The 23,822-nt window shown below is 37.1% G+C and overlaps 1 protein-coding gene across 2 annotated transcripts in view; it reads right to left on the minus strand.

The window, feature by feature from the left end:
* Nucleotides 1-23,746, minus strand: part of LOC105465880 (MLLT3 super elongation complex subunit) — a 285,870-nt gene extending 262,124 nt beyond the window's left edge. The window contains exons 1-2 of one of the 2 annotated variants that reach the window (XM_011714534.3): nt 23,487-23,746; nt 21,894-22,074 (exon numbers count right to left, since the gene is read on the minus strand). In XM_011714534.3, coding sequence (XP_011712836.2) covers nt 21,894-22,074; nt 23,487-23,498 — 193 coding nt within the window. In that variant the 5' untranslated portion in view covers nt 23,499-23,746. Of the gene's footprint in view, nt 1-21,893; nt 22,075-23,020; nt 23,230-23,486 lie in introns of those variants that run through there. The other variant, XM_011714535.3, reaches the window with a different exon arrangement.
* Between the last annotated feature and the right edge of the window lie 76 nt (nt 23,747-23,822).

Consider the following 23,822-nt stretch of genomic DNA (forward strand, 5'->3'; position numbering starts at 1 on the left):
AACTACCTTTCTGAAGTGCTGAGCCATTTAAATGAAACCAAATTAAGGTGATTCACTCAAAAGCTGTCCAGAGAACCTGGTGGAAAAGCTAATCAATTTAAACAAATCACAACATAAGTTTCCTTTTTTTTTTTTTTTTTTTTTTTTTTTGAGACAGAGTCTCGCTCTGTCACCCAGGCTAGAGTGCAGTGGCGCAATCTTGGCTCACTGCAAGCTCCGCCTCCCAGGTTCACGCCATTCTCTCTCCTGCCTCAGCCTCCTGAGTAACTGGGATGACAGGCACCCGCCACCACGCCCAGCTAATTTTTTGTATTTTTAGTAGAGAGGGGGTTTCACCATGTTAGTCAGGATGGTCTTGATCTCCTGACCTCGTAATCTGCCCACGTTGGCCTCCCAAAGTGCTGGGATTACCGGCATAAGCCACCGTGCCCGGCCCAATTTTCTTTTCCAAATTAGACTTACTTTCCTCAAACCCCATTCTGCTGCTCTAGGCTTCTGATTAGGCGAAGAAAGGGAAACAAAAATTAAAGGGAAAAGCACAATATTCAATGATTAAGAGATGTACTAAATTTCCATTTATCCAGAAGACTCAAATCATTACAATCTTCTTTGAGTATCATGTAATGATGACTAATATTTATAAATATGATCCTAAGACATAAAGTTCTTCAAATGCCTTCAGAATTTCTGAAGGAAAACTAAATTGCATTCTAAAACAATTAGTAATCGGATGTTTAAAAAAAAAAAAGGTAGCATGAAAGCTATCACGTTTCTCCCCATTGCCCATAGTAAACATAACCAAGAACTGAACATTGTACTAAGCCAGACTTAGACCTCAGAATCCTTCTCATTAGACCAACCTAAAAGTAGAGACATGACCTAGAAGCATGATATAAACAGAGTAAAACAGTGATGAGCTTATGACTCCGAGTCAAAGGCCTAAGTTTAAATCTTAGTTATGCCACTCTAAAAAAGGGTGACTATATAATCTATCATCCAAAAAGCAATAGTTTTGTCACCAACACAGGACAACAGGCATATACTTTGACTGTCCCCAGCAAAACAGGGCATAGAGTCACCATATTCATAGGCCACGTGGACCATAGGCAAGTTAGTTAACCTTCAGTCTTGGATGCCACGTCTGTAAAATAACAAGGTGGAAAATTAAACCTTCAGTAACTATAAATTGCTTAGCTTTCTTCTTTTTTCACCTATATAATACTGTATTGTACGATGTTAACCCAGTGAGTTCAGAAATTCCAAGAACACTGCACTTATACAGCCCTATAAAGAGAACCCTCAAAGAGACGAAAATCTATCTTTGATAGATTCAGGATAATTTTTTTAAATCCTCACTGATTCTCTATCTTACCAAATGCTTCACTTGCAATTTCCTAAAAAAACAAAAAAACTTAGTTCAAATTCTGATACCTGGGCAATACTAAACACTTAGAATTCTATTTCCACAGCTTCATTTTTCATAGCTTCATAAAAGCACTTATCTTGCTGTGCTGTTATTGTGCTTTGTGTGTGTGGAAAACATGCCTGATGCCGGACTAAGCACTTCCAGAAGACAAGAACCACGTCTGTTCTGTTGCTATCCTCAGTGTTTACTGCAGTGCCTGGCACATAGATGGTGCTCTATGTTGGCTGAATAAATGATCAATACTTTAGAAATACAACCCCTTCCTTAACCAACCCCAACTGGTGTACATTCTCAACCCACGAAAATATTCTGTAAGGTTTTATCCTCTTTTCCCATCTGAGTGTTCACACTCCTCAGGAATAACAGCAATCCAAATGTTTCTTCTCTATAGTGATGTCACCTATTTCCCGAATAAGGAACCCACCTTGAAATCCAACCAGATTTTAGGCTTTTGGGAGAGTCCCATTTTAAATCCTTACTCAGAAGCTTCTGATCTTTCACACACCATCTTAAACTCTTAGTCTTCTTTCAAAGAAGCCAGAACTGATGGCCTGAACACCCAGTTATCTCCACCCATTTCCACTTCTTTTCTCCTACCCTCAGTGAGCTCATTTCATCCAACCATAACTATAGAGCCTCTCCCTAGAAAGTAACGTATACATAACAAAGATCACGCTACTTATTATGGGAGAATCAGAATCCAATTGGAAAAAATTTAAACCAAAGCAAATTAATACAGTCAAAATTCAATGGTAAAATGGCTTTAAATTGTGACAAAGCCCCAGGGATCCCTAAGGCATTTCTAGAGTTTCTTTAAAAAAAGAAAAAAAAAAGTGTAGTCAATCACAGACATGTTTGCTTTTTCTCTGCACCATTGCCCCCAGACTCAGACTGCTGTACGGGCTGGGGGTTTGGAGGCAAAACAATGAAGCATTTGACAACCTCAAAAGGTCAGAATGACATTCTGGAAACAGTCAAACTTCACTTTGGGCTACCCATTGAAGTACAGACATACCATGATACACTGCCCACCTTTAGTTCAGAATATTCTCCAGGTGAGAGGAACAAATAACTAAGGCATTTTGTATTCAAAAAGATGTCTCTGGCTTCCAGATCAAAAATAGTCATAGAAAGTAGAAAGTTTATTCTGCATGTTTCTAAAAAAAAGACATGAAAAGTTACCTAGCAAAGCCTCACACTTCACTATAATAAATGATCTGCAACTTTTATATGGAAAAATACTTAGCTGTAGCAACAGCAGACTGTTCTTACCCCAAGCTAAATAACAACAGCAATATGAAACTGTAAATGTCTACTAAGATAGAGTTGGAAACTTTGTAACTCCACTATCCCTCCTCCCCCAGAGTTTCTTTTGCTCCACAAAAATAATTTTAGTCAGATGGGAATAGGGAAAAAACTGCAAACAGAAAGAAGTGTAGTTTCAATGTGAGTACAATATTCAGTGTCCTGAAAGCAGACAGATCCTCAATAATGTAGCTTCAATAAAAACTTCCTAAACCCTTTCTCTTTTTGTTCCTTTGAGAAAATCAAGCAATTTGCATTTACAGCTTAGTTCCTGCTTCCAAAATATCCCTTTAACTTTTTCTTTTCTCTTTTTATGGTAGGTATAAATAGCACCAAATTGTCAAATCACAGCTATTTTGTGTGCTACCTATACAAATAGGTCTGATTTCTGGCCAGTCATAAAACAATTACTGCCGAATTCCTCTGGCTCTTTGATATCCAGCTTGTCCACAGGGCTTCAAAGCTAGACTCCAGGACTTTTCTTGGGGCACTGCTGAAAAACAACCTCAACAGAAACACAGAAGATAAAATGTTCCCACTCCTATAAACACACAAAGAGAGAATCCCAGAAGTAAAACAATTCAGCAGCATTGTGGTGGGGTTTTCCCCCTCACGATAATTTCAGAGTACAAGTATTTTAAATTAATTTTAGCGAAATGAATCAATGATAATTTCTTCCCCCTAACTCGTATGGCTATTTTCTCCATTTTCAAGCCTCCAAAAATTAAGAATTACTTTGCTTTCAGAAAAATTTTCTGATTTACTAAAATAACTTATCCCATGGGAACTTACTGGGATGGAATGAAAGTTCAGCTTCTTAAGCACATAAATAACTATACAGCATAGTATTTATTCAATGTAGCAAAACTCATTCAAGCTAGAAGCTTTCAATAAAGTTAAATGTGGTCAGAATATCAATAAAGGAATTGTTTGTATGCGCAAATTATGTTTTGACTATAAATTAACAGAACTTTACTCTCACATGGCTTATAAAAAAATCTACATTTGTATATGGGATATGTGGGATGGGCGCACACACACACAAATACCTAACACATATAGCACATGCATGTGCTCAGGAGTGACAGACTATTTCCTGTTACCCCACTGCAAAAGCAATACATTTATTACAAGGAAGTAAATGTTAAATCCTGATAGAGACACTTACAATTTGGCATCTTGGAGGAGTGGCAAACGTAACATGATTATCGAATCTCCTACTGCCAGGTTCTAGTAACAATGTTTTATTAAGTTTGATATATACATACATACACACAGCATATCCACACACATATTTATACATCTCCACCTAAAAAGAGAAAGACACGTCACTTTTCAATTCCTCCTGCCAATGGCATCATGCCAAATAAATTTTTCCTTAACCCAATATTTTTGGCAGCTTTATCATAATATGCCATAATTCCACAAATTAAGTAGTTGGCTAATACGTGGCTCTGAATTAAAAGTAGACATGGTATAGTCTCCCTCTATATATGAAAGATCATTTTTAGACATATACATAAAAACAAAGACTATCTTTGCACCCAAAATCTGCCTCTAATTTCTCCTCCTCACTTTCTCTTTACCATTAGCAAGAATCAAGCACTTTTGAAACATTAATCCAGATCTGATTTTGGCAGTCTTCTATAATCTTATCGAAGAAACCACTTGGACATATTTATCCAAAGACATATAGCCACATTGTTTTTTAAAAATCTATACAATAAGTCAACTCTTATAAGAATATAGGTGAGCCTTCTAATTATAACACAAAAACTTGGAGCCACCTGTTTATGGCTCTGATCTCAAGAACACCACTTTTACCTCTTAGGTCAAATCTGGCACCCAAAACTTGATACTAAATTTCCTCAAAACAATGTGGTTATGTAATCTCTCAAATTTAATTATGTTTTCTCCTCTGAATTTTGTTAACTAAGGCCAAATGCATTAACACACAACAAAATTCTCAATGTGAGTGATAAAAATGCATTAAAAGTAACCTTTAATCTATGCTATTAACTGATTTTATTCTATTTTGGCACGTTTGAAGTAACTCATCTAAGGATTAGTTAGGCTTTTCTACACTTCTTTTTATCAGGACTCTACCATTCTTGATTTAGTTTTGAGAGAAAAGGGTTTGCAAAAACTATAATAATCTCACAGCTGGAGATGGCTGGAAAGTCCGTTAGTACTCATTGTGCCCTTAATTTGCAGGAAGCCTTTGTGCTCTTCTACTCCTCGTTTTACATGCTGAGCAGTTTTCACTGATAAAGTACTTATAGACCAGTTATTTTAGATTAATGAAAAGCCCAGTAAAATTTTATGTACAGTGGCTGTGAACCTTCTCTTTAAAATACTGAAATGTATCTTCAGAGTCTTGATTACATGAAAATCTTAACCCTGGTAATTTGCCTCAATAGTTTTCATGTGAATAGGCAAAGGCAGTCTTTAAATTGTTTAAGAAGTATTATTTTCAAACACAGAAGGTATCCAAAATTTCATACTATGAATTCAGATTGAATGGCTGAAGCCTCAGGGCAAACACACTGATTTAATCACATAGCAGTGGGTTTCAAAATCTTGCCCTCTTCAGACTTAACAATAAAGTATTTCCCTGCCCTTTAAACCTGTAGCAATAATGCAAACACATTATACAGAAGGACCCAACATTGTTGAAATTTTGTTGGGATTTTTAACATTACAACATCAATTCCAGGAATACATGGTGTCATTCTAACTCTACGCTTATCCAAGATGAGATTTTAAAGTCAATGAGTTAGTATTTCCTCTGAACTTCAAGCCTAAAAAAGGACATTTAAATATCCAATTACCAAGGATTATAAGTCAAACTCAATTTTCACAGTTTTCTAAAAGTCTTCAGATACAAAAAAAAAGAGTCTAACTTTAAAGAGTCTAAGTTGAAGTTTTTAAATATGTACCAATATAAGCAAAAATGTTGAGATTTGTTATATTCCAAGACATGAAAATATCATCATGTTAAAATTACTCATTTTCTGCTATACTACCTTCCTGTAAATCAGAAATTCAAATCATAGTCATATAGATTCATATCGAACACAGCTAGCATATCTGCAAAGTAGAAATGATAGTGTCTGAAACTAATAGGGTTAAACAATTTATTTTGTGAGGCCACTGGCAAAATCTACAGCAGCTGTCTAACTTTGCCTTTAACGATCATAGCAAAAGCTCAAGGAAGTGATCCAATGCAGCACTGGTCTTTAGTAACCAGATCGTTTCTATTTCATTTTCAGCCAACGGAATGGATAACGAAAACAAAATTATGCCTCAGTCAGTACGTTTACTTGACAAGCTAATTTTTAACAATGTTAAACTTTTATTCACATATATGGCCAGAAGTAAGTTGTATCTTTTTTGTGTGTAGATAATCTTAATAACTTTTAAATACTGGCTACACAAGATAAAACTTCAGATGGCTATCACTTCTTTAAACTCACTTATAAAAACTACTGGAAAATTTTTTAGCTATTCAAGAACATATTAAGCTAAAAAATAAAAGGCAAACGGTTAGTCATGGCTGTAAACTGTTGAGCCACATGTTTGATTCTTTCAGTGAAGAAAACTGCAGGATTTATACCATTTTATATAAGACCTAAAACAACTGTATAATGATTTTTATAAAAGAAACAAACTCAATTCCTCAAGGATTACAATTTCCTACCAAAAACTACTTACACTGTTCAAAATAAACCAAAAATAGCTCTCTCATTACATATCATCATCCGGTTACTATCAATGTATCTATTCCTACATTCTTTTTTACTTAGCCTGAGGAAAACAGGTATTTCAGACATCTAGCTAATCGGGACTTATAAATATTGATTTATTTATAAACCAAGTTTCTGAAGAATGTGAATAAGGGAAACAAAGTAATTTAAATAAATGACCCAACAAAGTTATGTTTATTACTCTAGTTAATAACCACGGGTTCATACTAGAAAGAAGCTGCAAGATAATTTCAAACTAAGTTATGTTGGAATAGGTATGACTACAACATTCCCCATTTCGATATTTATGACAACATTCCCCATTTCAATATTTATGATGCATATGTAAATCTATTGTCTTACTCAAGTAATTTGCCTAAAGAGCAATTTTAATCCACTATTTAACATAATTCCAATCATGTTTACTTCCACAAAGGTTTGGGCCAGAACAATTTTAGTTAGATTTTAAGCTAGTATAACATTTATACTATACGCCACAGGTAAGAGATACTAATTGATTATAAATATATCAAATATACTTTCTGATTATGAGTCCTATATCATCATTTTATACTATCTTAAGTAGAAGAAATCTCACTTCAACTATTAAGCATTTGAAGACAATTACTAAGTGTTGGTTTCGTAAAGGAGTACAAATTACTTAAAATTTAATAATTAAAGTACATGCACAAATAGATATTCCTAAATTGACACACTTACGAATGGCTTACTGGTTTTAAAAAGTAACTCCCAAATGCTGGGTTAATATATTTCACTTTAAGGACTTAAACCATAACTTCTTCAAATAAAATTAATCAGTTTGCAAGTAATTAATGATGAGAATTCAATAATGTAAAACTATCCCTGCGTATTCTCTATGGCTGGGAAATTTAGCTGGTTATGTTCATATAATACACTTAGTGGGTCTTGGAGCCCACTGCCTGTAAAATCTCCCATGGAGATTCAAGACCACCCATTGAAAATAGTACAACATTATTGCCTCCAGCAAGAAGCTGGTACATAGGACTGGTTATTCAAGTCTTTTAAATACTATTTTATTGAGGGATTGCGGGAGGTGGGGGAGGGGTGAAGAGGGATTCATGAGTGGATGGGGGAGGAAAACTCAGAAAAAAACAGTAATTTCTAAAGCAGAGGTTCCTGCTGTACCCCCTTCACCCACCCGTACTTTTAAAACAGCTACATAAACAAAGTAATAAGTGCTCAATTTCAGAGAGAATTACATTATACTCCATTTGAACAGGCTACAAAGTACTTTTATTTGAAAAGCTGCTTCTGCTCTGTTATAAACAATTTTACTCTGCACCAATTTCAGACAAGAGAAGATGGCTAGGGAGTGTGGGAGGTGGAGTTAGGAAAAATTCACTCAGTGTCTTTCAATGCCTTAAATAGTTGATCCAATAAAGATCCTTTAGAGAAAACTTTAAGTCTATTTTTTTTCTCCAAGTAAGCAAATCATACAGGAGGGCTTTTCTTTTCTAGGGTACTGCACCCTGTCTCTTTAAATTCCAGGCCTGCCCCATTTCCCACGCATTCAATGAAAGCCCCACGTTTGCTGGCCTCCAGCCCACAATGTCAAGTAGTTCTCTTGCTATTGAATTTCAAGATTATTCTTTTGGATCATTTGCCCTTTAGTTTTAAGCACGCCAAAGCAAAAATAATGTCTTTCTACAATAACATAAAGAAAACTCAGAGGTCTTTACAAGCCTACAAGTAGAGAACACCTTGTCCTCTGGTTCCTCTTTCACTGCAAAATATGCTCCCACTCCATATGCTCCAAATAAGGGCCATTTGTACACTATCGTCATCTACCATAGTTTTGTCTGTCCTATAACAAAATTTTATGAGTATTTTTATTTCATTTGGTGCCAATTTGGAATCTCTTTGCAATACTCAAACCAGGTCTTCGTATTGCTCAAACTCTCCACTCCTCAACTTGGTCTCTGGGGTATTTGGTTATAACAAGTTTTAAAACAATTATTTAATTTTAAAACTATTATTTTATTTTTGCAGTTAAGACATTTATATAAATCAATTTACTAATAAAAGTAGCAAATAAATATTGCCATCTGTAGTCACTGTGCCAAAGAGTACATTTTCGTCATTCTTGTACATACCTTAATCCTGAAGAAAGGATTCCAGGCCATTATAAATCACATTTAGAATTCTCTCAGAATTCTCTCAAAAGGAATAGACATAGTTAAGTAGAAATTTGTCAGCAGAACTAAATTAAGTTCATGGAATATAATCTTATTCCAAATGCTAGCAAATAGAATTTGAAGTTGCAATTGTATTCAAGCAGCTAATAAGAAATACCCAGATCACAAACATCAATGTTTACATTTCACAAACATTCTAAGGTAGAGTTAATCTAATTGGAATGTATGGATTTTGTAAAATTATCTACTACCAAAGGGAAACACCCTTATTTTTATTTGACACATAGCTTTGCTATGCATTAGTGCACAGCACACTTTTAAAGTTTAATGTCAAAATGCAAATGTGTTTTCTCACAGATTATAAAATCATGGACTTATTTAGATAAATTTTAGATTGCAGAGAGACCTTGGAGACAACTAAAATTAACCTCCTCATTTTGCAGAAATCATTTTTAGTTATGTTTAAGGAATATTCATATCAATCTGCATTGTACATAAAACATGAAATTATGTACTAATTTCCCTTTGTAAAAACCTCTAGATATTTTTGCAGCTTATATATGAAATATTAATAAAATCATCTTAGTATCAAAATAGTTTGTATTTATGGAATTATGTATGAATTCTCCATCCAAAAAGGACCACTTCTTTCTCTGCCCCAAATCTTTTTTTTTCTCTATGCCTTATGTTTGGTACTTGTTTTGGTACTTTTTATTTCTTAAAAGTTCATATCTAACTTCCAAATTATATACAAAGATGCACAAACTGGAAATGAGTCTTTTATTTCCAATTATCAATACTATTTATTCTTCAATATAATCACCATAGATCTAAACAACATGATGAGTCTTTTTATTTGCAGTTGATTTTTAAAGTCAGATGTAGGCTCTAGAAAAATTTTTAACACTATACAGCAAGATAGACATATTAATTATCAAAGTTATCAAAACTCCACAGGAAAAAAAGACCAGAACTTTTCAAAAACATTCTTTACTACTCCAAAAATGTATACTGTACTGATATATTACACATGGTATCTTTCTGTTACCAAGACTATCCTATATGAATACACATTTATAAATCAGGTTAATCTCATTACCTGTATAACTTCAATACAAAATGTTAAGAAAGGTAAGAACATTATCTACATGTCTCCATTTAAAGCTTACGATCAACTTATGAAACATTGTGCAAATACTCATAGTAACATTAAAGGAAAAGACTCAAAACCACAAGGTGGCAAAAATGTCAAATAACAAAATTTGAAAATGTTTCTTGGGAAAAACAGTCTTAATCACGTTCCAGATTACTTTTAGAAAAAACTAAAAGTCCTATTGTAAATGTGCCCATATATACATTTAAATACTAGTTTTACTTTCACATAATATGAGTCATTCAAGAAAACTTGAAAAAGTCAACAAATTTTACTGACAACAGTAGGAAGTTCCTGATATCCCACCTCCCAGAAATCACTTACATTAATATTTTATGATAGCATTTCTTCCCATCTTTTCAGTGATGTATTTTTATCTGTCACGTGCTTCTCACAAGGTGGGGTAAAGATGAACAAATCTAGCCATTCTAATACAGAAAATGAACTAAATCAATTATGTTAACCTAAAAAAAGATACTCTGCCAAGAAGCATTAACTATAAGCTCTTGTGTAGCCTTTACAACATAAGAAAATTCCTATTTATTTGCAGCTCTATTTTAAATGTCTGCATTTGTGTATTTTTGGATAAATTAAATTATTGGCTCTAATCAACTGCTTGACAATTTCCTTTATAGAATTGGAATGCTAACTAGAATTATTTTTTTCTTTGTCCTAAAAGTTATATAGCATGTTACAACTGAAGAGTAGAAAGGTACTTGCTTTTCAGAACAACTTCAATTGAGCATTTGAATTATTAAATAGAAAAACCCTATTTATTCTTATATGTATGTATACAAGTATGTTGGATGATTAAAGATTTCATATACTTTCTTCTAACCTGTTTACATGATAATGTGGACAGTCCTCAATTAGCTTACATGGGCAGTCCTCTAATATTATTCTATTGATATTATAATCACAACTAATATCTGGTAAGTGATACTTCAGAAAAGCAAATTAAGTGACAAAATTTCAAGGTCTATTTTATTTAAAAGACAAAAAAGCATGAAAAATCCAAAGATCTAATGGCATGGTCAAGAGCCATGTTTGAGGAAGAAGTTTCCTATCAACACTGGGTGGTCTTCTGAGTTCTTGAAATGCTCCAACCTACAAGTAGTTGATGGTTGAGGTGAATGGTACAATATGATCAGAAATTAACTTTTACAAGTGTAACTTAATCTCTTATTTGGTGAATTACTCATGTTATCTTCTACTTCCCTATTACTGCAGCAAGTCTTTCACCCATTTCACTGTCCATTCATCATAAGAAAAGATAAAATTTCAATACACTGATGTTCATATATCGATATTTTATTTTCTCAAAAATATCATTCTCCAAACTACTACTTAGGAAGAGTGAGAAATTAAATACACCACATGTCTATTGTCTAGCATGATAACCAATATAGCTATTTAATAAAGGGTAGTTATTATTTCATTGTTATAAAAACACTAGATCAATGACAATTGCAGAATTTATCCTTTTTAAAACTCAAGGAAAAACAGTATTTTCAGAGCTGCCAAAGCCCACGCAGTTTATTCAGTCCAAACACATCCTTTCTACCTCTCAGGCCAGGGCCTTTCCTGCCGCACTGCTAAATACTGCTCCTACCAGTTACTGGAATACATTAGACTCTTATTTTTAAAGTTAAAAGGCTGGTTGTTATTTCGTGGATTAGGTAGTAAAAAAAATGATAGAGCTGGCCAAGTCCTTCAAGCTTGTGTCTAGTTTTTCTTTTTAAGCATCCAAAGTAAGTGAAGAAAGAATAAGGGAAAAAAGAGAAAAGAGAAAAAATCATTTTTGGCTATTACAAATGCTAGAACACACTCTAGAAAATGTGATTCTCAGCAGAAACAATGTTTCCTGCTAAATTCAAGTGGTGGTTCCATTTACACAAAGTCAATTATTAGAGGTGCAGAAGAAATGAGTTTCAGAAATCTGAGTAATAATTTATAACTTCCAGGAGTGGAAGGTAAAGTCAGGGATTCTGAAACCCTTTTTCTGACTTGCAATACCTGCCTTTATATGGTTGCCAAAAACTTCCAGGTCAAGATATCACATTGATGAAGCTATAAGTAGTATCTACAGTGATAACATAGGTCCCATCCTTTCTGATGTGTAACTCTAATGCAACACAGGAGGAAGAAGAGATAACATATACAAAGAGAGGGGAGTGTTGGACTGATGAAAGCATGTAATGCATAACACGTGCTGCTTTGGTGCCCCTAAAATGAGAAAAGTTAGCTTCCAACCCACTAGTTACTATTTCTGTGCAAACAGAGAAAAAGTCATACAACAAGCATCAGATAATCTTGAACCGTGTCAACATTTTCAAATAACCTATTCCGCTAAATGCAACTAAATCTCAACAGCCCAAACCCCCCATTTTTCACTGAACCTCTATAAAACAGCTGCTTATTATAGAGAAGCAGAGAAATAGATAAAATGAAGGAAAATACTATGTGAAATAGAAGAATGTTTCTTTGATACAAAAAAAGGCTTTCATTATTTTGCTTTCATTATTCATATTAATGAAGTATTTGGGGTAAAGGGTAAAGATGATACAAAGTCTACAATGAACTCTGTTTTTAAACACCGAAAGCGTTTTATATGTTTATCAAATGAATAGATACCTGGAATAATCAGACAGTATGCTATCCCCAGTACCATCCTTGGAAGGTGGCAGGGGAAATTGGACATAAAAACCTAGCTGCAAAAATGAAAAGGCATCATTCAGACTAAATTTATATCTGAAAACATTGAGAGGCAAATTACCTCCCTACTCTCCAAGCCACTGCTATTATTATTAATACTTCAGGAAACTGTTAATATATATTTTGCTTTTAAAAATCAATATACACAAACAGAGAATTTGGCCTGGTATCGATGAGGAAATAACTGATAATTTCTATTGGAAGGGAACAAAGAAAACAAATCTAGTTTTGACAAAATCAAGTATTTTAAAATAGAAAAAATTTACTTGGCTCTGAGAATATCAACCTTCTAATATGTGTAATAACTCCAATTAAATGTAACTAATCATCTTTATAATCACTAACAAACATTATTTTAAAGATAAGCCATAATTTTCTTTAATAAAAAATGGTGACTTGATTTTATCCAAAAAGTTAATTGTTAACTGCTACATACCAACTAAGTAACACCCAAATGCTAGCCTTATCTTTTTAGAAATTCTATCGTAATAGCCTTCTTCAGTCTTCAACCACTGCAAACTTATCACACTTAAGTTGAAAGGATTAAGGCATGCAACATTACTTCTTAAAACAACACTCTGCATCCTTCATGTAATTGCAATTCTTACCACTGGGTGAGTTGGGGACAAAATATCAGGAGATAACCACCACTCAGCAACAATTTTTTCTAAAGATTTAATCTCAAAGGAAAACTTTAATTCATATAGAGAATTTGATTTTGTCTGAAAGTAGCTATAGAACTTTTTCCTTTTAAACAGCATCTACCATGGTGACCACTATTTAATTAAATCCTAGATCATGTCTACAAAAGCAGCTATTGCTGAACATTTGTCTGCTAATATAAGTGAATAATTACTCAACGTTTTAAAAGTAAACATTGACCACCATTTATTACTAGTTATCTTTGCACAGGCATACTTGTGACTCATTGTGTCTACATGCAAGATCGCTCTACATTTCTAGGCTTCTGATTAAAAGTAAAACGAAAGGGTAATTGAAGATGAAGAATCTCAAGTGTCCTTTCCAGCTCTAAAAAGATACAAGCACATTGAAGGCAGGGACCTCCTCTTACTCTTATTTGTATCTCCCTCAGTCTTCCACTGTATCCTACATATATAATGCCTTTTGGGTAAGCACATTACTATGGCCACTAACTAAATTCTTAAATAAGACCCTAAGCCCAGAGAGGAAAACAAAACAAAATAAAGCACATCAATCTGACAAAATTAAAAGCTTGCATATGGTGAAAAGATACCATAAATCAAGATTAAAAAAAAAATGAGGCAAGATATTTTCAACACAAATAACAAAGGAAGAACATCCTACAAACAAGAAAATGACAAACATCCCAATCTCTTTTTTAAGAAAAAAGATATAAAAAGAAGTCAATAAAGAGGAAATCAAAATAGTCAATAAATACATATAAAATGCTCAATCCTACCAGGAACCAGAGAAATGTAAATGAAAACAAAAAGATACCAAATTTCAACTCTGAAAAATAGGAAATATTAAAATAGCCAAAATTGGCAAAGATATAGAAGAAAAATGGTACTCATTTTCTTGACAAAGTATAAACTGTCACAACCACTTTTTAGAGCAATCTGACAACAGCTAGTACAAATGAAGACACACATGCCCACAATTCAGTAACTCAAAATCTAGGACTATGTCCAAACCCTTGTTCATCTGCACAAGGTAACATGCACAAAGATGCTCACTGCACAGAATAGAAAGTGACCTATTTATTTCTTAATAGGAAAACAGAAAAGTAAGGTATATAATATATTCCCATGATGAAATACTAAGCAGAGGAAATTGAAGAGAATGACATGGCTCTTTGAAATGTGGATAGGTTCAGAAACATAATTGAGCAGGTGAAAAAAGCAAGATGAAAATGTATTCACTCATAAAAATATTCTGGTATTAAATAATGGCAATGGTTATACAACCTTACAAATATACTAAAAACCACAGACTTGCACCCTTTAAAAGGGTGAATTTTGCATGTGAATTATATCTCAATTGAAAAAAAAGATTCACTAGCATGATCCTCTTCATGTTGATTTTAAGATACAATACATTATTATTTGTAAGCAATATAAATGTGCAAGATAAATAGAACAGAAGAAAGGCAGAAGGGTTGGAAGAAAAGGCTGGGAAGCATTTTAAAACATTAGCTGCATCTCTAATAGTTAATTCTCCAGAATCCGAACAAGGAATCAAATATGATAATATGTAAACATTTACTCATTCTTGGTAGTGGGGATTTGAATGTTTGTTATATCATTCTCTGCATTTCCCCATGCCTTTTTTTTTTTTTAATTAAAAAAAGCAGCCATAGACTACAAAGGGCAAAAAAGGCACATCACAAAAGACAAATGGTAAATAAATACATAAGGAAAGATATGTGGCACTGCTAATCATATAAATGCAAACCAAAATGAGGTCATTTTTCTATACAGATTGGCAAAGATTTTTTTTAAGCTGTTAATTTCTAGTTCATATGCCTGAGGAAATATAAACTGGGACAATCTTTTTGGAGGAAAGTTTGGTAATATATAACAAAATTTTAACTCTGTATACCTTTTAACTCCACTACCTCCCTTCTAGAAATTTAACGTAAGTAAATTATTAGAAAAACCATCAAAATGAATGCCAAAGATGTCCATCACAGCATTATTCATAACAAATCAAAACTGGGAACAATCCAAATGAAGCATAATAAAGCCATATACAATGTCATGCCAGAAAAATCCAACAATTTTAAAAGATGATATGCCACAAGGGTAGGAATGTTCCTCTGTGCTTTATCTCCAGCTCTAAGAAGGGTGCTAGGGCCGGGTGCGGTGGCTCATGCCTGTAATCTCAGCACTTTGGGAGGTAAAGGCGGGAGGATCACCTGAGGTCAGGAGTTCGAGACCAGCCTGGCCAACATGGTGAAACCCCATCTCTACTAAAAATACAAAATTAGCCAGGCGTGGTGGCGCATGCCTATAATCCCAGCTACTTAGGAGGCTGAGGCAGGAGAATTACTTGAACCCAGGAGGCAAAGGTTGCAGTGAGCCAAGATCATGCCATTGCACTCCAGCCTAGGTGACAAGAGGGAAACTCTGTCCCAAAATGAAAGAAAGAAGGAAGGAAAGGAAGGAGGGAGAGAGGGAGTGAGGGAGGGAGGGAGGCAGGCAGGCACACACACGCATAGTAGGAGCTAAAAAACACACACACAGTTGTTGAATGAATGAATGTTAATAGTTAATATTGATGTGTATGTGTATATATATAAAGATGTCTAACAAATATTAACTATGGTTATATATGAAAATTTCAGATAACTTCTCTATGTTTTGACTTTTCTACAATGAACAAATATTTATAAATTAGAAAAAAACATTTCATTTGTTTAAAAAAATGAACAAGGTTCTTCACAAAAGCTACAATTGTGCCATGTAATTTCCCAACTTCTATAACATCTCTTTTGAAGATTCAAAACAAGAAAAGTTATATATCTTAGAACTATAAAAGTGATGTTAAGTAGTGGGGATTACCTGTAATAAATGACTAGAAAGGCAAGAAACAGGCCAAGGTTGGTCCATGGAAGACCCATGGGAAAGAAACTTCAAAGAACCAAGAGAAGGAACAAAGGACCTTTAAGGCAAAATTATCAAACCAAATGATATCCCTGCCTGGCCTACTTCGCAAAGATAGGTAGTTCTACAGAGGGGCACCTACAATAATGAATATAAAAGACTTCTGTATAATTCAGGTAATGCATCATAGAATGGACAGTGATAGGCCCGGCACAATGGCTCATGCCTGTAATCCCAGCAATTTGGGAATTCGAGGCTGGTGGATTGCCTGGGCCGAGGAATTGGAGACCAGTCTGGACAACACAGTGAAACTCCATCTCTACCAAAAAAACACACACACACACAAATTGCCAGGCATGGTGGTCCATGCCTGTAGTTTGACCTATTGGGGAAGTGGCTTGAGACCAGGAGATGGGAGGATGGCGTGAGACCAGGGGATGGGAGGATGGCTTGAGTCCAGGAGGTGGAGGTTGCAATGAGCTGAAATGACACAATTACAACCCAGCCTGGGTGACAGGGCCAGACCCTGTCAAAAAAAAAAAAAAAAAAGAATGGACAGTGACAGTAACTATAAAATATGTCCAGAAAAACCCAAGTTTAAATTTTCCTTTTCTGAAAAAACTATTGTTAGGTAATCATTCACTGGAATTTAATGAGGCAAATACCTTGGAAGATTTACCTTTTCTGTTTCCATTAAATAAATTTTTATTAGCAACAATAATAACAATCAGCTTCCATATATTGGGCAATTTATGTGTGCCAGATTGTATGCCAAATACTTTCTACCAGCAGTTCTCAGAGTGTAGAATTAGGACCTCAGGATCCCTATGATCTTTTCAGGTGATTGGTGACGTCAAAACTATATATATAATAAAATCTATGAAGTTATTTGCCTTTTTCAATTCTCATTCTCTCATGAGTGTACAGCAGAGTTTTCCAGAGGCTCCAGCACATGTGATAACACAATAGACTGAAAAGAGAAGCAGGTAAGAGGACCTAGGTGTCTTCTATTAAAACAAAGAGATTTGAGGGGGGGAAAAAAAAAAGAAAAATAAACAATGTCCCTTTTGTCAGTGTTTTTAAAGAAAATGTTAATTTTTCATTAAAATTTACTTATATGTTAATATGTAATAAGTTATTACCTTTAAACAAATTAATAATGTCCTTTAAATGTCTCTATTTTAATTTCTAATACAGGAAAATTAATAGATATAACTTACACAAAACAACTCTTTGTGTTCCTCAATTTGTAAGTGTAAAAGGTCTTAAGCCCAATAAATTTGACAACAGTTGATTCATATTTCAACCTCAACTTAATAGTTCTATTTTATCATCATTTCCATAATGCAAATGAGAAAACAGATACAGAAGTAACTTGTCCAAAACCACACAAGGAGTCTCTTAAACCAGCATTTGAATACAAGTCTGTAATTACTAACCCCAAATTCTCTTCATCTTTAAGCAACAATATCTACTCAAGATATTAAAGATCACTTTTAGATCTTTAACTTTTAGACAGCTACATGCTAATCCCTATTTTTAAAACAATATTCTATATATTGGTTCTTTATTCTTTTTCAGTTTTAAAAAGTAATGTGTGCTCATTGTAATGTTTTAAATATACAGAGTTAACTTTTAAAAAAATCAAATACTACAAAAATAACCTCCCATCACCACCACCATAAGTAGCTACTAAAGAAAACTACTGGTAAGAGTTTGATGCCCACTAATACAAATTTACTTATTTATAGACATATGCATTTATACACACACATATACTTATCTGCATAAGAACTTTTTTTAAAAATGAGATCACAATGATTTAGTGACTTGCCTTATTTCACTTAATTCTTCTTGAAGATCTTCCTGCATCTACAAATAGATATACCTTTTTTTTACAGATTATCATCATTTAATTGTATCTAGTTGAGGGCCCCTATATGGCTTGCTTCCAAATTTTGACTGTTACAAGAACAGTCACAAGAAACATGCTGTATCTTTGTGTACTTGTGAGAACATATTTGTCAGAAAATTCCTAGAAGTAAATTTGCTAGGCTAAACAGTATAAACATTAAAAATCTTAATAGACCTTGCCAATGTTCTCCAAAATACCCCTGCCCAATTTACATTCTCGCCCACAGAATATGAGATTTCCTCCAACAATTCAGCTTTTAAGTGCCTTGGAAAATTATACTTTATGTGCTTCAAAATGCACAGTAGTAAAACTGTACTCACTGGTCATCTAAATTTCATACAGACCCTACACAAATAACACTCACTGAATGTATCACAATAGTCACCCATCTTCATTTTTCTTCCTTATATCTTTTAAATGACTCAGAAGAGAAAATATACCAGATGCACACAACTTCTTAGCTAGTAAGCCCTCAAATATTAGTTACCTTGATAAAAACTTATCCAAATTATTTCAGAAGACCATTTAACACAAATCAAACTATGCAGTAAAGCTGGGCTCTAACACTTACAGGAAAATTGTTAGAGTGGATTTATTACGCTTTCTCTGCCCACTCAAAGGACTAAGGCTACAAATAAAAAGCTATCAAATCATACCAGTGGCCAAATTAGCTTCCATAAAATAATAAGCAATAGATTTCATATCATAAATGTCTGTGAAACAAATTGCAATAGTAAGGATGGCTGTAACTGGAAAGTAAGTTCAAATTCACATGATACTAAAAACAAAAACATTAATATTTTAAAAGAAATGTTTCAAATGTGACTACTAATTTCAGTCATAACAGACTAGTACAAATCTTTGGTACTAATAAATAAGATTGTCTTTTTTTGCAGGTAGATAGTTTAAAAATGCATCATACTCTGGCCTACCTGTTTTATCATGGCTAATAGACATTCCAGGCTTCACCATTTCATCAAAATCTCTTTTCTAAGATTTAGTGCCAGTAGTTTTAAACTGAAGGTCTCCCACACATATTTATCACAGAGTAAAACCTCATTAATTCAAATCCAATTAGCTCAATTCTGAAATGGTATACATAATTCTTATTAGGCCACAAGTTAAAAATACTATCATTTCTTCTCCTACAAGTTCTAATATTACTGTGAAGTAAAGGAAATCAACCTGAAAATCAATTCACTTTTCCAAACCAAAGATTTACAAAACTAAGGACTCATTCATCTTTGTGGTTGAGCAGTTCATCCTCAGTCCTAAGGCTCATCTCTGTTTAGCAGCTACTGTATACAGTGAAAGTGATTCAGATTGTCACTAGAGCCAACACAGCTTATTTATTATAGAATATGAGCATTTCTTTTAAAGATCTTATAACTCGGATTTCTCACAAATTCATATTTGCAGTTTCGCCAATTTCCAGTTGGTAGAATTTTACTCTATCACTTACAGATCTACAATATAGCTAACATAGCACCCTAAAAGGTACTGGAAGTAGACATAGAAATTCCTGGCGTTCTTATTCTATATTTATTCTTATCATTTTGAAAGACTTTATAAGCCAAAAAATAAGTCCCAGGATTAAGTGGCATGTTTGGTGTTGCTTGAACTTACAACTAACTATTCCCAATGAACAGAGAAACCTTCTCTTGCAATCTGAATCATGTGTAATTACAGTATGACAAGGTCTCTCCTGGGCAATGTAAGCTGGCACTTTTCCCAGGACTTGTCACATCATGGGAAGCACGCATACAAATAAAAATCCAAAAATAAACATTTTAAAACAATGGCTTATGGACTGCATAGAGAACCTCCACAGTTGAGTATAAAAATTGAGGAGTCCAACCGACAAGCAGACATCTCTCACCAGAGACCTCTGAGAAGGCATCACTGCTATCAAGCAGCTTACCACGCCTAGCAACAACTCCCAGGTGTGGCCTATGTGAGCAGCACCCTCATGTTCCCTCAGGCTAGACAGAAAATCGTTAAGTATAGGAAATAAAAGTAACATCAGTACACACATCCACTGAAGCAGAAAAACAATGGTAAAATAGAGGTTGATCATCTTTAATTTTATAATGTCAATTTGTTGATTGTCAAGGTACCTAAACAAAGTTACCTTAAGAGCTACATCTTCTGCCAACTGAGTTAATTTTCCTAATAAATGTTGCTTTTTAAAAGCTTATTTCACCTTGAAGCAAACTGTAGCCAAGTAGTAGTAATAATGTGTACCAAGGATATTAGAAGGTGGTTTCTTTTGTTTAAACTCCTCTGTTCTACAGACACATGGAAAGGGAGCGAGAGATTCCAAGAAGCATCACATCAACCTCATCAGTGACAGAAACTTGACATCGCTCATCCTTACCAGTTTGGAGGAAATATAAAATATAATAATCTCTGACTATATTTTAACAGAAAATGCTAACAAATTTCAAATGTTATTTCCTATAGGCCATGCATATTTCTAGCCCTCCATAAGAAACTGGATTGGTTTATTAACCATCCAACAAAGACCATCAAATTCAACTGTTCAAGTTTTCAGGAGGAGATATAAACCAAACCACTAAAGCCAAAAAACACAATCCTACTTCCCATTACATGAGCCCTGGAAACAAAAATAAGCACCAATACAAACCCCTGCCACCTCTAAGGCACACGGCATTTCTCCTTTCTTTATTCAGCCCCCAGAATGTTCAATAATTTCCACATAGCTCTAAGCGGAATGGATTTATTATGATGTTACTCTAAGAAACGGCAGGAGTTCTAGATGCCAATAAAGATTACGGATCAAATGGAAGATAACTACTAACCATTGTGTCGACTTAGATAAATAAACCTGCTCACAAACAAAGCACCTTATTGTATTTGTACTGTTACCTTCACTAATCCAACTAAAACAACCACACATTAGCTTTCCAGAGGTTGAAGGGAAAAGAAATCGGTATTTCTCAAACCCTCTTTAAATTTCTTTCAAAATGACACTCCGTTTCTTTTTTCCAAAACTGTCCTGCCCATTATGGAAAATGTTTGGGACCGCAGAGGCCCACTAGGATTATGCAAACTAGACTCCAAGGCTAAGAACCAAGGTGGGGAGGGACTAAAGCAAAAGGCTTCCTCCACAATGTTCCTCTTAAACTTAGCTTCGACCTTTGCAAGAACCGTCTCCCTGCAGATCACATCCGGCAGACACTTTGTAACGTTGCTCAGAATCAAAGGAGCAGTCAAGTGCCACGCGGGGGTGGGAGGGAGGAACGAGTAAGCCCCCCAAGTAAACATAAAATCCAGACTGGAGTGGGGTGTGGCGGTGGCTAAGCCACAAAAAGAAAAGTCTATGGCAACTGGTACCTGGTGCCTCATACAGACAGGAAAGCAGAGACGACCCGAAAGAGAACTGACTTGCCAAGACCGAACAATAACTACATCCAATACATTCTTTGCTAATAACACAGGTAAATCTTAATTTCTCTAGGACACACACACACACACACACGCAAAGTGTTTATTCCCTCCAGCCCCATTCCCCACATCTCCAAACTCAACAACTAATTGCACCTTCCCCACAGAACCCGCGGCTAACCCCAGAGGACTGGTGAGGGCTGACTTGGGATGAATAAACACTCGACACCTGACGGTCCTTTCTCTGCGGTGACTTTCACCAAGCCGAAGTCGCGCGCGCGCGGGCAGGCGGGAGCCGGGACCTGGCCCGCGCGGCGCCGCGCACCCGGATCCCGAGGCTACGCCGGCGAGCGCGGCGCGGGGGGCGGGGAGCGGGGCAGCGGGACCGCCCGGGCCAAGCGATTGTTTCCTCGCCAAGCAAAGACATTTTTTATCAAGACCCTTTTGTATTCGAGCCCTACCTCTTTTTGGCCTAGGAAAGCTTTCGTGCAAGTGGAAGACGACTTTCTCCACAAAGTGCTGTATGTTACTGTGCTCCGGGCCGCGTACGAACACCATCCAGTCGTGGGTGAAGCCCTCCACGGTGGGTTTTTTCCTCACCTGGGCGCGGTGCCCCAGCTCCAGCTTCACCTGCACGGCACACTGCGGGCAGGGGGAGGAGAGACAGCCGTGAACAACAGGAAGGCGACGTTTCGGCAGTGAACGTTGCGCCTGACATTTTTTTTCCTCCTTCTTGAAACGCACATAAAAGGAAACGGCGGTGCCCTCTGCATCCACGTTTCACGCGCGTGGGCGCGCACATCCCACACCTCCAAATATACCCGCCCGGCCGGCCCGGCTCGGCCCCAGGCGCCCCGGGCCCCGCATCCACATCGGACAGGATTGTAACGGAATGTTATCCCCAGTCGGGAAAAGGGTCAGGGAAAGAGGGAGAACACACTCAGCCACGACAAGCACGATAACAAATGCATCGGAAACAAATCAGAAGGCAATGCCGGGGCGGTTTTCCGGCGTGGAAGGGTAGGTGGCTGGGACCCAGAGGGACCGAAGGGTTCCTGGCGAGCCCCCTCCCCGAAAGTACCGCGGCGACAGGCACACGCCGAGGAAGTCTTTGTGTACGTGTGTGTGTGCGTGCGTGTGGAGCGCTGTGCCAGGCGGAATGGAAACTACAGGCAGCCTCTGCTGATGGGCACAAACTCCCGTGCTCTTGCCACGGGGTTCGTGCACAACAAAAATGAGACATCGTCACACACACATTGAAACACACACACACACACGCCCGCAGGAAAACACACCGAGGCATCCATAACTTAAAGCACCCCGCACCCCCCAACTAAAAGCCCCAGGCGATCGGCGAGGCCAGTCGAACCGAGACCCCGCAACACACTTTCAAGAGCCAAAGTGGCTCCAAAGTATCTCCCACCTCCCCCTCAAAAATGAAATTCAGAAAGGCAGGGCGGCGGGCGGACAGCCGCCGAGCCTCGGCTCGCGCTCAGCACCCCCCGGCGCTGGGGCAAAGTTGCGTGCGGCCCCGCCGCTGTCAGCCCCGCACACTCCGGCTGACACACGCGCGCCGCGGAGAACGCACCATCGTAGCGGCCGCGGCGCTTTGCGGAGGTGCGGCCGCCGAGGCTGCTCGCCGCGTCCCCGGACTGTGCCCGCAGCTCCCGGCAGCGGCGACTGAAATATGGCTGAGTTATTATTCGCCTCCTTCCACCGTGAGTGTGTGTGTGAGTGCGCGCGTGTGAGCGAGAGGGAGTGTGTGAGTGCGCTTCTTGTGATTGCAAAGAGGCGAGGAGGGAGGGAGGCGCGGGGGGTGGAGGGGCGAGTGTGAGCGTGTGTGAGTGTGTGTGTGTGTCTGTGTGTGCGCGCGCGCCGGGGGGGTGGGGGAGGAGGGGAGCGGAGGCTGAGGGAGAGGCGGCAGCTCCCTGCAAGCCGTACCAACCTTTCTCTAATTGGAACCGCGGAGCGCTGGCGCTGTCTGGGCTGCGGCGGCGCAGGGCGAGGAAGGAAAGTGGGGGAGGTCTTTTATTATTATTTTTGCGCGTACTTACCGAGCTAGCCATGCCTGGGGGCCCGGAGGTTTGCTGGGGTGTTGTGTGGTACCCCCCCTCCTCCGCCCCCCCTCAGCTGTAATTCATGAAGAGGCTGCTATGAATGAGAGCGCGCCCAGGAGCGGAGGGTAGATGGCGGACATTCTCTGCCTTTTTCCCCCCGCGCTCGCTTGCTCGCTCGCTCGCTCGCTTATTAAACTCAGCCCCAAAAGCAAAAGCAGCAGCAGCAGCAGCAGCTCCAGGGTAAAGAAGATGATTCCGGAGCATGCGCCGTGGCGCCTGACACCCGGGCTCGGAGCCTCGCGGGGCGGAGGGAGGGCTTGCGGGCGGGGCGGA

The sequence above is a fragment of the Macaca nemestrina genome, chromosome 14 (assembly GCF_043159975.1).
Source record: "Macaca nemestrina isolate mMacNem1 chromosome 14, mMacNem.hap1, whole genome shotgun sequence".
Lineage (NCBI taxonomy): Eukaryota > Metazoa > Chordata > Mammalia > Primates > Cercopithecidae > Macaca > Macaca nemestrina.